The following is a 12025-nucleotide window of genomic DNA, read 5'->3' as shown; positions in this document are numbered from 1 at the left end:
ATAGAACAACAACAGAATAACCTTAATAGAACAGAACAGAATAAACTTAATAGAACAACAACAACCTTAACAGAACAGAACAGAATAACCTTAATAGAACAGAACAGAATAACTTTAATAGAACAACAACAACAACCTTAATAGAACAACAGAATAACCTTAATAGAACAACAACAACAACCTTAATAGAACAGAACAGAATAACTTTAATAGAACAGAACAGAATAACCTTAATAGAACAACAACAACAACCTTAATAGAACAGAACAGAATAACCTTAATAGAACAGAACAGAATAACCTTAATAGAACAACAACAGAATAACCTTAATAGAATAGAATGATAGAACAGATAGAACAGACTACCCTTAACTTAATAGAACACAATAACAAAATAGAACACAATACCATTAAGAAAACAATAAGAACAACAGAACATCCTTAATAGAACATAATATATCAGAATAGAACAACATATATACCCTTAGTCGAACAGAATAATACAACAGAACATAGTAGAACAGAACACCCTTATAACAATAGCTTCTGTACCTTCAATAATACATAAGTACCTATATAATTATGAGAGAGAGAGAGAGAGAGAGAGAGATGCCGTCCCTTTAAACTTCCCTCCCGTACCCAATAACCACATTCTCTCTCTCTCTCTCTCTCTCTCTCTCTCTCTCTCTCTCTCTCTCTCTCATATTCCTTTCTTCCTCGTCTATCTCTGGTTCTTCCTTTCTTCCTCTGTTCCCCTTCTCTTTCCTCTCCCATTGCTTCTTATTCCTTTCTTTCTCTCAATTTCGCTTCTCTCTACTTCCTCTTTCCTTCTAATTCCTTCTTTCTTCATCTATCCCCCTTCTCCTTCCTCTTCCATTGCTTCTTATTCCCTTCTTTCTCTTTCCCATCCTTTCCTTCCCAGCTGAGAACGTGACCTTGAACTTGAAACTGGGGTCAACATTGAAAGTGAAAGTGCTTACGAGAATCAGCTGATTTTTTTCTTCTCTCCTTTATCCGCCTTCTCCTTCCTCTCCCATCGCTTTTTATTCCTTTCTTTATCACTATCTTCCTTCTCCCTCCTTTGCTTCGCATCTGAGACCATCTGAGAGAGAATAAGACCATGGACTTGAGAGTGAAAGTTGTTTACATGCATCAGCTGGTGGGGGCAGAAAGCGCGGGAAAGGTTCAGTCCAACAGCTTCCCATCACACATAAGTAAGTCATTATATAGTTAAATTAAGCTAAATTAAGGAGGTTTGGGACCTTGATAACCATAAGGGTGCTCGGTGAATCCCTCTTGAAGCATTTACAGTGATTTATATTAGTGTGTTAACCTCCTACAACAAGAAATACGTAAATGTATTAGGAGAGAATGACCAGCTTCCCAACAGACTGAAGAAGGAAGTGATTTTATAGTAAAATTAAGCTATATTAAGGAGGTTTTGGGCCTAGATAACCATAAGGGTGCTCGGTGAATCCCTCTTGAAGCTTATACAGTGATTTATATTAGTGTGTTAACCTCCTACAACAAGAAATACGTAAATATATTAGGAGAGAATGACCAGCTTCCCAACAGACTGAAGAAGTAAGTGATTATATAGTAAAATTAAGCTATATTAAGGAGGTTTTTGGGCCTAGATAACCATAAGGGTGCTCGGTGAATCCCTCTTGAAGCTTTTACAGTGATTTATATTAGTGTGTTAACCTCCTACTGCGAGAAATACGTAAATATATTAGGCGGGAAAAATCAGCCCAGCTTCCCAACAGACTGAGGAAAAAGTAAGTCATTATATAGTACAATTAAGCTATATTAAGGAGTTTTGGGGCCTACTTAACCATAAGGATGCTCAGTGGATCCATACTAAAGTTTTATTAGTACTTTTTATTAGTGTGTTAACCTTCTACAGCGAGAAATACGTAAATATATTAGGAGGGAAAAATCAGTCCAGCTTCCCAACAGACTGAGGAAGAAGTAAGTCATTATATAGTTAAATTAAATAAGCTAAAATAAGGACGTTTTGGGCCTAGGTAACCATCAGGGTGCTCAGTGAATCCCTCTTGAATCTTGAACAATGATTTATATTAGTGTGTTAACCTCCTACAGCGGGAAATACGTAAATATATGAGAGAGTAGAGGTCTTGCTCACTCCATACGACTCAGGAAAGCTACTATTCATTGGGGCAGGGGAACGAGCACTTAAAAGGGGGTGCTTCTTTTTTTAATCAGTTCCTTTATTTTGCCTTGCAGTGCACCACAATGGCCAACAGAAAGCTGAGCACACTGCCCCTGGACGAGGAGGTCAAGGCCACCCTGGCCATGATGTCCCTCGAGACCATCAAGGTAAGAATAAGCCTCTCAGATGGTTAGCAAGCCTCTCAGATGGTTAGCAAGCCTCTCAGATGGTTAGCAAGCCTCTCAGATGGTTAGCAAGCCTCTCAGATGGTTAGCAAGCCTCTCAGATGGTTAGCAAGCCTCTCAGATGGTTAGCAAGCCTCTCAGATTGTTTGCAAGCCTCTCAGATGGTTTGCAAGCCTGTCAGATGGTTAGCAAGCCTCTGAAGTGGTTTGCAAGCCTCTCAGATGGTTAGCAAGCCTCTCAGATGGTTTGCAAGCCTTTCAAATAGTTTGCAAGCCTTTCAGATGGTTAGCAAGCCACTCAAATGGTTAGCAAGCCTCTCAGATGGTTAGCAAGCCTCTCAGATGGTTAGCAAGCCTCTCAGATGGTTTGCAAGCCTCTCAAATGGTTTGCAAGCCTTTCAAATGGTTTGCAAGCCTTTCAGATGGTTAGCAAGCCTCTCAAATGGTTTGCAAGCCTTTCAGATGGTTAGCAAGCCTCTCAAATGGTTTGCAACCTTTCAGATGGTTAGCAAGCCTCTCAAATAGTTAGCAAGCCTCTCAGATGGTTGGCAAGCTTCTCAAATGGTTTGCAAGCCTTTCAGATGGTTAGCAAGCCTCTCAAATAGTTAGCAAGGCTCGCAGATGGTTGGCAAGCCTCTCAAATGGTTTGCAACCTTTCAGATGGTTAGCAAGCCTCTCAAATAGTTAGCAAGCCTCTCAGATGGTTGGCAAGCTTCTCAAATGGTTTGCAAGCCTTTCAGATGGTTAGCAAGCCTCTCAGATGGTTAGAATTTCTTTGAACGGAATCACCAATAAGTTATGTGAGTTTCCCACTGATCTACCTCCTCTTTCATCCCCTTACTGTACAAATTACTGATGCAAGAGTTAACCAGGGTCTTCATTTTTCCATCCCTTTCACTGGTAAACTCTGGAACAGCCTTTCTTCATCTGTATTTCCTCCTGCCTATCACTAGACCTCACCTTCCAAAATTGACCTCTCTTTTGGCCACTCCTCTCTACTTTCTTTCATAGGGTCAAGTTTGGGTGGAGGTCGAGGTGTCCTAATTGATACTCTCGTCTTGCAGTAAAATGAATAAAATAACTTTGTGTGTATTTACCTAGTTGTAGTTTTACAGGGCCTGGGCTTACGCTCGTGTGGTCCCGTCTCTGTATCTGTATTTGTCCAACTTTTCCTTAAAGCTTTGCACACTCTTCGCCGATACTACATCCTCACTTAGTCTGTTCCAAACCTCTATATTTCTTTGCGGGAAGCTATATTTCTTTATGTCTCTAAAGCATCTTCCTTTCTTCAATTTTTTGCCGTGCCCTCTTGTGTTCCTGGTGTTTATTCCTTCTTTTAGTAGTAACTCCTCATTATCTACTTCTTCTGTCTGTCTGTGTGTTTCAGGACGTGGTGACCCTGCCGCCCTACACCCTGATGGACGTGCTGGGCCAGAGTGCCGCCCAGTACAACGACTTCATGGACACCCTCCTGAGCGTGTGCCTCCCTCCCAGAACCACCGTGAGTCTTGGTACACTGTTGCCCTCACTGGGATATTACTCTTATTATTTGTTTTCCTCTTCTTTTTCTTTTTATTCTTATTCTTATGCTTCTTGTTCCTGTTCATGTTCTTGTTCTTGTTATTGAGATCCATTTGGCCCTCCTTGAAAATGTTCTTATCTCCAAAAGTGTTCCTCCATATTTCTCCTTCCTTCCTCCCCCTTTAAAAGTCTTCATTTAAAATGCTCCTTCCTCTAAAAATCTTCCTTTAAAATGCTCCTTCCTCTAAAAATCTTCCTTTAAAATGCTCCTTCCTCTAAAAATCTTCCTTTAAAATGCTCCTTCCTCTAAAAATCTTCCTTTAAAATGCTCCTTCCTCAAAAAATGCTCCTTCCTCAAAAATCTTCCTTTAAGATGCGCCTTCCTCTAAAAATCTTCCTTTAAAATGCTCCTTCCTCTAAAAATCTTCCTTTAAAATGCTCCTTCCTCTAAAAATCTTCCTTTAAAATGCTCCTCCCTCAAAAATCTTCCTTTAAAATGCTCCTTCCTCAAAAATCTTTCTTTAAAATGCTCCTTCCTCAAAAAATGCTCCTTCCTCTAAAAATCTTCCTTTAAAATGCTCCTTCCTCTAAATATCTTCCTTTAAAATGCTCCTTCCTCTAAAAATCTTCCTTTAAAATGCTCCTTCCTCTAAAAATCTTCCTTTAAAATGCTCCTTCCTCAAAAATCTTTCTTTAAAATGCTCCTTCCTCAAAAAATGCTTCTTCCTCAAAAATCTTCCTTTAAGATGCGCCTTCCTCTAAAAATCTTCCTTTAAAATGCTCCTTCCTCTAAAAATCTTCCTTTAAAATGCTCCTTCCTCTAAAAATCTTCCTTTAAAATGTTCCTTCCTCTAAAAATCTTCCTTTAAAATGCTCCTTCCTCTAAAAATTCCTTTAAAATGCTCCTTCCTCTAAAAATCTTCCTTTAAAATGCTCCTCCCTCAAAAATCTTCCTTTAAAATGCTCCTTCCTCAAAAATCTTCCTATAAAATGCTCCTCCCTCAAAAAATGCTCCTTCCTCCAAAAAATCTTACTCCATAATGCTCATTCCCCTGAAAATGTCTTTCCCTCCTTCCTCCAAAAATGTTCCTCCCAATTCCTCCTTCCTCCAAAAATGTTCCTCCAAAATGCTCCTTCCTCCAAAAATGTTCCTCCAAAATGCTCCTTCCTCCAAAAATGTTCCTCCAAAATGCTCCTTCCTCCAAAAATGTTCTTCCAAAATGCTTATTCCTTTAAAAATGTCCTTCAGGCCTATGAGATGGAGGAGAGGGAGCGGCGTAACACCATCCCTCTGGGGAACCGCGACCTGGACATCCTGCTGGGTGGGGGCATTCTGCCGGGCTCCCTCTATGAGTTTGTGGGTCAGTATACTTTCTAGTGCAAGAGTTGACCTGTACCTTCACTCTCTCACCTCTATATTGGCTATCTAACTAATTACAGGCTCCCTAATGCAAGAGTTGACCAGTGCCTTCACACTTTCATCCCCATACCAGCTAACTTATAATTATATGCTCCCTAATGCAAGAGTTAACCAGTACCTTCACTCTTGCATCCCCATACTAGCTAACTTATAATTATATGCTCCCTAATGCAAGAGTTAACCAGTACCTTCACTCTTTCATCCCCATACTAGCTAACTTATAATTATATGCTCCCTAATGCAAGAGTTAACCAGTACCTTCACTCTTGCATCCCCATACTAGCTAACTTATAATCATATGCTCCCTAATGCAAGAGTTAACAGTACTTTCACTCTCTCATTCCTATACTGGCTAACTTACTAATGCTGGGAGTATATAGCAAGAGTTGATAGTATGATGAAAATGAGATGATGCAACTGTTGAATTTATATAGCAATTGTTGAGGCTGGAGTGGGGATGATTTTGAAAACACTAGGAAAGGCCTTTGTTCTGTTGTGATCTAATAATGGGTGATGTTGAGGATGATAAGATGATGATGCAACAAAGCTATGTAGCAATTGTTCTCTTAGGTCCCCCTGGGGTAGGCAAGACCCAGTGGTGCCTTCACATGAGCGCCTCGGTGGTGGCCGCTGGTCGGGGCGAGGGAGAAACGAGCCCATCGGTGATATACATAGACACAGAGTGCGCTGCCAGGCCGGAGAGGTAAACAACTACACCAGACTTTCTTTTTTCTCTCTTTCTTTTCTTTTCTTTTCATATTTTTTAACCTTTGGAGACCCAGGCACTCATCTTTGACCAGGCTTTCATAGGGGTTTGAGGGGGCATTTCCAGGGGTAGTTCTTTTAACCTTTGGAGACCCAGGCACTCATCTTTGACCAGGCTCTCATAGGGGTTTGAGGGGGCATTTCCAGGGGTAGTTCTTTGACCCTGGTGGTATAGTCTGACAGAGTTACAGCAAGGGAGGCAGGTCAAGGGCATAAAACAATATCAGCAACAAGAAAAACATGCTATGCCTTGGTCTGACAGAAGAAAAAAAGAACGAGAGGTCAGAAGAGAGGTCAAAATTGTACTAGTTTGTCCCTGTTCATTTTAGCTGGTGATAGGCTTTTAACCCCTTGACTGTGGGTTTCCTACAAGCAGACATCACCAAGCTACAGGAATGGAACAAAAAGTGGCTGCTACAATTCAGTGAAGAAAAATGTAATGTCCTGCACCTTGGGAGGGGATACCCAGCATACCAGTACCACAGGGGAAACACTCCACTGTCCACCACAGAGGCAGAGAAAGACCTGGAAGTATATGTTACCAGGCTACCAGTGAAAGCCAAATTCATGCCAATCGCAGCGGAAGGGTTAACATTCCCATTTTTACAGACTGGTGCAGATAATGAAGAACAAATACCCAGAGCTGTCTGCAGAGATATCCAAATTGCTCTCCAGAATACATGTGTTTCGGCCACAGACGACCGCCGAGTTGCTGGAAATGTAGGTATTGAGTTTTGTTTTGTATTTTGACGGTAAAGGAAGCAAATACTACTACAGTCGTCACTCAAATAGTACAGTTTCCAATAGTTCGGTTTCAGTTTTATACGGATTGTCATGGAAGATCTTTTAGGATTTTTAAATTTCCTGTTCATTGGGATATTTAAAAATCCTTAAAAATCTTCTTAGAAAATGCACATAAAACCAAAACCGAACTATTGGAAACCGTACTATTTGAGGGACGACTTTACTACTACAACTACTACTACTACTACTACCACCATCATCACCACCACCACCACCACCACCACCACTACTACTACTACTACTACTACTACCACCACTACTACCCTTCAGACTCGACTCGCTGGAATTCACTGCGATTGAGAAGGACGCCCGTTTGGTTGTGGTTGACTCCATCACCAGCATTGAGGACAGCCTGTCAACCACTTCCAGGAGAAAGCGGGCAGCACAGCTCTCATCCTGGGCTGCCAAACTCAAGGGTCTCGCTCACAACCTTAATATTTGTGTAAGTGTGTGTGTGTGTGTGTGTGTGTGGTCTCTCTCTCTCTCTCTCTCTCTCTCTGTGTGTGTGTGTGTGTGTGTGTGTGTGTGTGTGTGTGTGTGTTAAACCTTTCTCTGTCATATGTTAATTCTCTCGTATGTTAAACAGAGGCTAGAGCAAAGGTTATATTCATCCCTATACTCTTTTAAGTTACTAATGCAAGAGTTAACCAGTATCTTCATTCTTTCATCCCTTTACTAGCTAAATATAATGCAAGAGTTAACCAGTATCCTCATTCTTTCATCCCTATACTAGCTAAATATAATGCACAAGTTAACCAGTATCTTCATTCTTTCATCCCTATACTAGCTAAATATAATGCAAGAGTTAACCAGTATCCTCATTCTTTCATCCCTTTACTAGCTAAATATAATGCAAGAGTTAACCAGTATCCTCATTCTTTCATCCCTATACTAGCTAAATATAATGCACAAGTTAACCAGTATCCTCATTCTTTCATCCCTATACTAGCTAAATATAATGCAAGAGTTAACCAGTATTCTCATTCTTTCATCCCTATACTAGCTAAATTAATGCAAGAGTTAACCAGTATCCTCATTCTTTCATCCCTATACTAGCTAAATATAATGCAAGAGTTAACCAGTATCCTCATTCTTTCATCCCTATACTAGCTAAATATAATGCAAGAGTTAACCAGTATCCTCATTCTTTCATCCCTATACTAGCTAAATATAATGCAAGAGTTAACCAGTATCCTCATTCTTTCATCCCTATACTAGCTAAATTAATGCAAGAGTTAACCAGTATCCTCATTCTTTCATCCCTATACTAGCTAAATATAATGCAAGAGTTAACCAGTATCCTCACTCCTTCAACTAATGCAAGAGTTAACCAGTATCCTCACTCCTTAAACTAATGCAAGAGTTAACCAGTATCCTCACTCCTTCAACTAATGCAAGAGTTAACCAGTATCCTCACTCCTTCAACTAATGCAAGAGTTAACCAGTATCCTCACTCCTTCAACTAATGCAAGAGTTAACCAGTATCCTCACTCCTTCAACTAATGCAAGAGTTAACCAGTATCATCACTCCTTCACCCCAATAGTATTTTTGCTGGCATTTTCATCTTACTTTTCTTGGCCCTTAATCTGCCACTGTTACTGTACAAAAAAATAATAATACTAGCAGAGGTCACAGGTCACATCCATTCCTCTGTTTCCTCAGGTTGTGGTGACGAACCAGACCACAACAATGTCAGACCCGTACCTCCATGACCCAGACCTGATAGAGGACTACGAGGGGCCAGAACAGGCCGTGTCAGACCCTGAGAGTCCTGCAGCAGAGGCCATGGATGATATGCCACTCCCTATGGACCCTGTGCCAGACCCTGAGAGTCCTGCAGCAGAGGCCAGGGATGATATGCCAGTCCCTATGGACCCTGTGCCAGACCCTGAGAGTCCTGCAGCAGAGGCCAGGGATGATATGCCAGTCCCTATGGACCCTGTGCCAGACCCTGAAGACCCTATGCCAGACCTAGAGAACAGAGTGCCAGACCAGGGCTATGTTACAGACCCTGAAGACCATTTGGTAGACTCGACAACAGGCCCAGAGAACAGTGTGCCAGACCAGGGCCATGTGTCAGACCCTGAAATCTGTATCCCAGACTCAACAACAGGCCCAGAGAACAGAGTGCCAGACCAGGGCCATGTGTCAGACCTTGAAATATGTATCCCAGAATCAACAACAGGCCCAGGGAATGGAGTGCCAGACCAGGGCCATGTGTCAGACCCTGAAGACCATGTGCAAGAGGTATTGGCAGCCCCAGAGAACAGAATGCCATACCAGGGCCATGTGTCAGACCCTGAAGACCATATGCAAGAGCTATTGGCAGCCCCAGAGAACAGAATGCCATACCGGGGCCATGTGTCAGACCCTGAAGACCCTATGCCAGAGAACAGAGTGCCATACCAGGGCCATGTGTCAGACCCTGAAGACCCTATGCCAGAGAACAGAGTGCCATACCAGGGCCATGTGTCAGACCCTGATGACCCAGTGATAGGCCCTGAGGAGAGTGTGGGTGAGTAACAGACTGACTGATCTACACACACACACACACACACACACACACACACACACACACAGTTAAGTCCAGTCCAGTCCAATAGAAGGCATGGGATAAGTCATTCTATTGGTTAGGTTACATTGGGATACCTATGATAAATAAATCAGTGACAGTAAAGCAATGAAAGGGACAAAAACAATACCTAATGAACTAACAAATGGGTGTGGAAATGCTGGAAATGTATGTGTAGAGTTTTGTTTTGTAATTTGACACTAAAGGAAGCGAATACTACTACTACTACTACTACTACTATTACTACCACCACCTCCTTTGTGATACTGTTCAAAGTAGTCAAGTGGTCCATTCTTATTTTCAGACTCTGCCGAACCCTCCAGTGCTCACACACCACTCTCAGAGAACAGTGTGCCAGACCAGGATCATGTGTCAGCCCCTGAAGACCCTATGTCGATGTCAGACCAAGAGGAGAGTGATGGTGAGTGACAATGAGTGTTTCTTTGGTTCATGGTACAGAGGAAGGGTCACACTACCACCAGGGTCATAAAAGTACCCCTGGAAATGCCCCAGCCTCCTAAAAAAGCGTGATCTTATGTCCCTAAAGTTGGAATTGTTAGATGCCACTCACATCAACTATTTTCAAAGGCTAAAAAGGAGATTAATCAAGTTCTAATGAGTGTTTTGTTTGGTTCATGGTACAGAAGAAGGGTCAGACTACCACCACGGTCATAAAACTACCCCTGGAAATGGCCCAAACTCCTATGAAAGCCTTGTCAAATAAGTGATCTTGGGAGTTGAAATGTTTAAGAATATGACCCTTTCTCTCTCTTGTATGTTAAATCTCTCTTGTTGCCTTCCCTTCAGACCCCGACAAGGCCTCCAAGCCCCTTATTCCTGCTATGGGCGACACCTGGACCAACTGCGTCAACACCAGAATCGTCCTGCAGTACACCGACTCCGGCGGCAGACAGGTGATTAACATTGATAAGTTTAAAGCATTAGTGAAAGGCTTGGAAGCATCTGAGAATACTGACTCTAATCTTGGTGGTCAGCTGTCTCATGCATTGGTTCTATTGACAATACTAATGACTTCCTTGCTCTAACATTCTTTCTTCTTGCCCCAGCTGGTGATTGCCAAGTCCCCCGTGTCTCCTTACGCTGTCCTCACCTACTACATAAGAGAGGACGGCATCGTGGTGGACGGTGAGTATAAAATCATTCTTTTCGTCAAACATACGAGAACTACGTGTCCTGCCTGGCTGTCGTACCACCCAAACCTTATTAACATCACCCTTATTAAAGCCCTTCATCTCTTTATAACCCTTGATCAAGTCTTCAAAGTCTCTCCAAGTGTACATTGGAGGAGGAGGAGAGTGTGAAGGAAATGAGGGAGAGGATGAAAAATTATGAGGAGGAGGAGGAAGAGAAAGAGGAGAAAATAAAAGGAAATAAGAGGAAGGTAAAGGAAGGGAGGAAAGAGGAGGAAGAAAGGTAGGGAAGAAAACACACAACTCCTCCACCTCCTCCTCCTCCTATTACTACTACAACTACTACTACTACTACTACTACTACTACTACTACTACTACTACTACTACTACTACTACTACTACTACTACTACTACTACTACTACTACTACTACTACTACTAACACAATAATAATTTCTTTTGGCAGAGAGGAACGGCGTTTACACATATAACTCTGGTGTTGATCCCAGCCGGTTCCGGATGAGGCCATGTCCCGAGGAGGTGGCTTTTGGCTCACTCTCCAAGCAGTAGGAAGGAAGGAATGCAAAGGTTTCTGATATTATTTTCATACCCGAGAGAGGTTACTATTTAACTGTCCCGAGAAGGTGGCTTTTGGCTCACTCTCCAAGCAGTAGGAAGGAAGGAATGCAAAGGTTTCTGATATTATTTTCATACCCGAGAGAGGTTACTATTTAACTGTCCCGAGAAGGTGGCTTTTGGCTCACTCTCCAAGCAGTAGGAAGGAAGGAATGCAAAGGTTTCTGATATTATTTTCATACCCAAGTGAGGTTACTATTTATTTATGTTTGTGTGAGGATAAGGAGATGGGATTTTCTGTGATACTATAGACTTAGAATGAAAGTAATGTGTGTGTGTGTGTGTGTGAGAGGGGCTAACAGAGATGGTTTACTAAGGCTGATGTATTATAATGAATTATATATATTTTGCTATTGTGAATTAAGGAAGGAAGTGATGTGTGAGATGGCCAAACTGACTGACTGACTGACTCAACTGAATGACTTAACTGAATGACTAATTGACTGATGAACTAACAACTGATTGACTTACTGACTAACTTAACTGACTGACTGTAACTGCCTACCTACCTGCCTGCCTGACTGACTAATTGACCCACTGACTGACTGACCAAGCCCCTAAATTGTAACAAGTGTGATGAAAGTATTATATGTGCAAAATAACAGGAGATATACTTAACCAGGCTCATGCATCTAATGTGTGTGGTAACTCAAATACAAGTGCTCAATGTACGGTTCATTTCAAGAGAATAAAACTGGAGTACTATACGTATATGCTTGTTAATGGACCCAAAAATTTCAGTGACTACCATCTTTTATCGCTGTCTTTAAAAAGTGCAGAAAATTGACACAAGTTCAAG

The 12025-nt window shown here is 41.8% G+C and overlaps 1 protein-coding gene across 4 annotated transcripts; it reads left to right on the top strand.

Moving 5' to 3' along the window:
• Positions 1-702: 702 nt before the first annotated feature.
• On the top strand, positions 703-11933 carry LOC126986202 (DNA repair protein RAD51 homolog 2-like). 4 transcript variants are annotated; one of them, XM_050842183.1, is made up of 13 exons: positions 703-1213; positions 2247-2339; positions 3744-3857; positions 5127-5238; positions 5868-6000; positions 6672-6782; positions 7137-7308; positions 8530-9382; positions 9744-9860; positions 10247-10353; positions 10507-10585; positions 11057-11178; positions 11387-11933. In XM_050842183.1, exons 2-12 carry the CDS (start codon positions 2256-2258, stop codon positions 11158-11160), a joined length of 1986 nt encoding a protein of 661 aa, XP_050698140.1. In that variant the 5' UTR covers positions 703-1213; positions 2247-2255; the 3' UTR covers positions 11161-11178; positions 11387-11933. The 4 variants fall into 4 exon arrangements, 3 of the variants coding, with proteins under 3 accessions (XP_050698140.1, XP_050698145.1, XP_050698132.1); XR_007739398.1 differs by having other exon boundaries at positions 704-1213; positions 11057-11313; positions 11418-11933; XM_050842188.1 differs by having other exon boundaries at positions 704-1213; positions 8530-9114; positions 9187-9382; positions 11057-11933.
• The last annotated feature ends 92 nt before the right edge of the window (positions 11934-12025 follow it).

Source organism: Eriocheir sinensis, chromosome 5 (assembly GCF_024679095.1).
Source record: "Eriocheir sinensis breed Jianghai 21 chromosome 5, ASM2467909v1, whole genome shotgun sequence".
NCBI lineage: Eukaryota > Metazoa > Arthropoda > Malacostraca > Decapoda > Varunidae > Eriocheir > Eriocheir sinensis.
The sequence above is the reverse complement of the archived record's forward strand: the minus strand, read 5'-3'. Positions and strand labels throughout refer to the sequence as shown.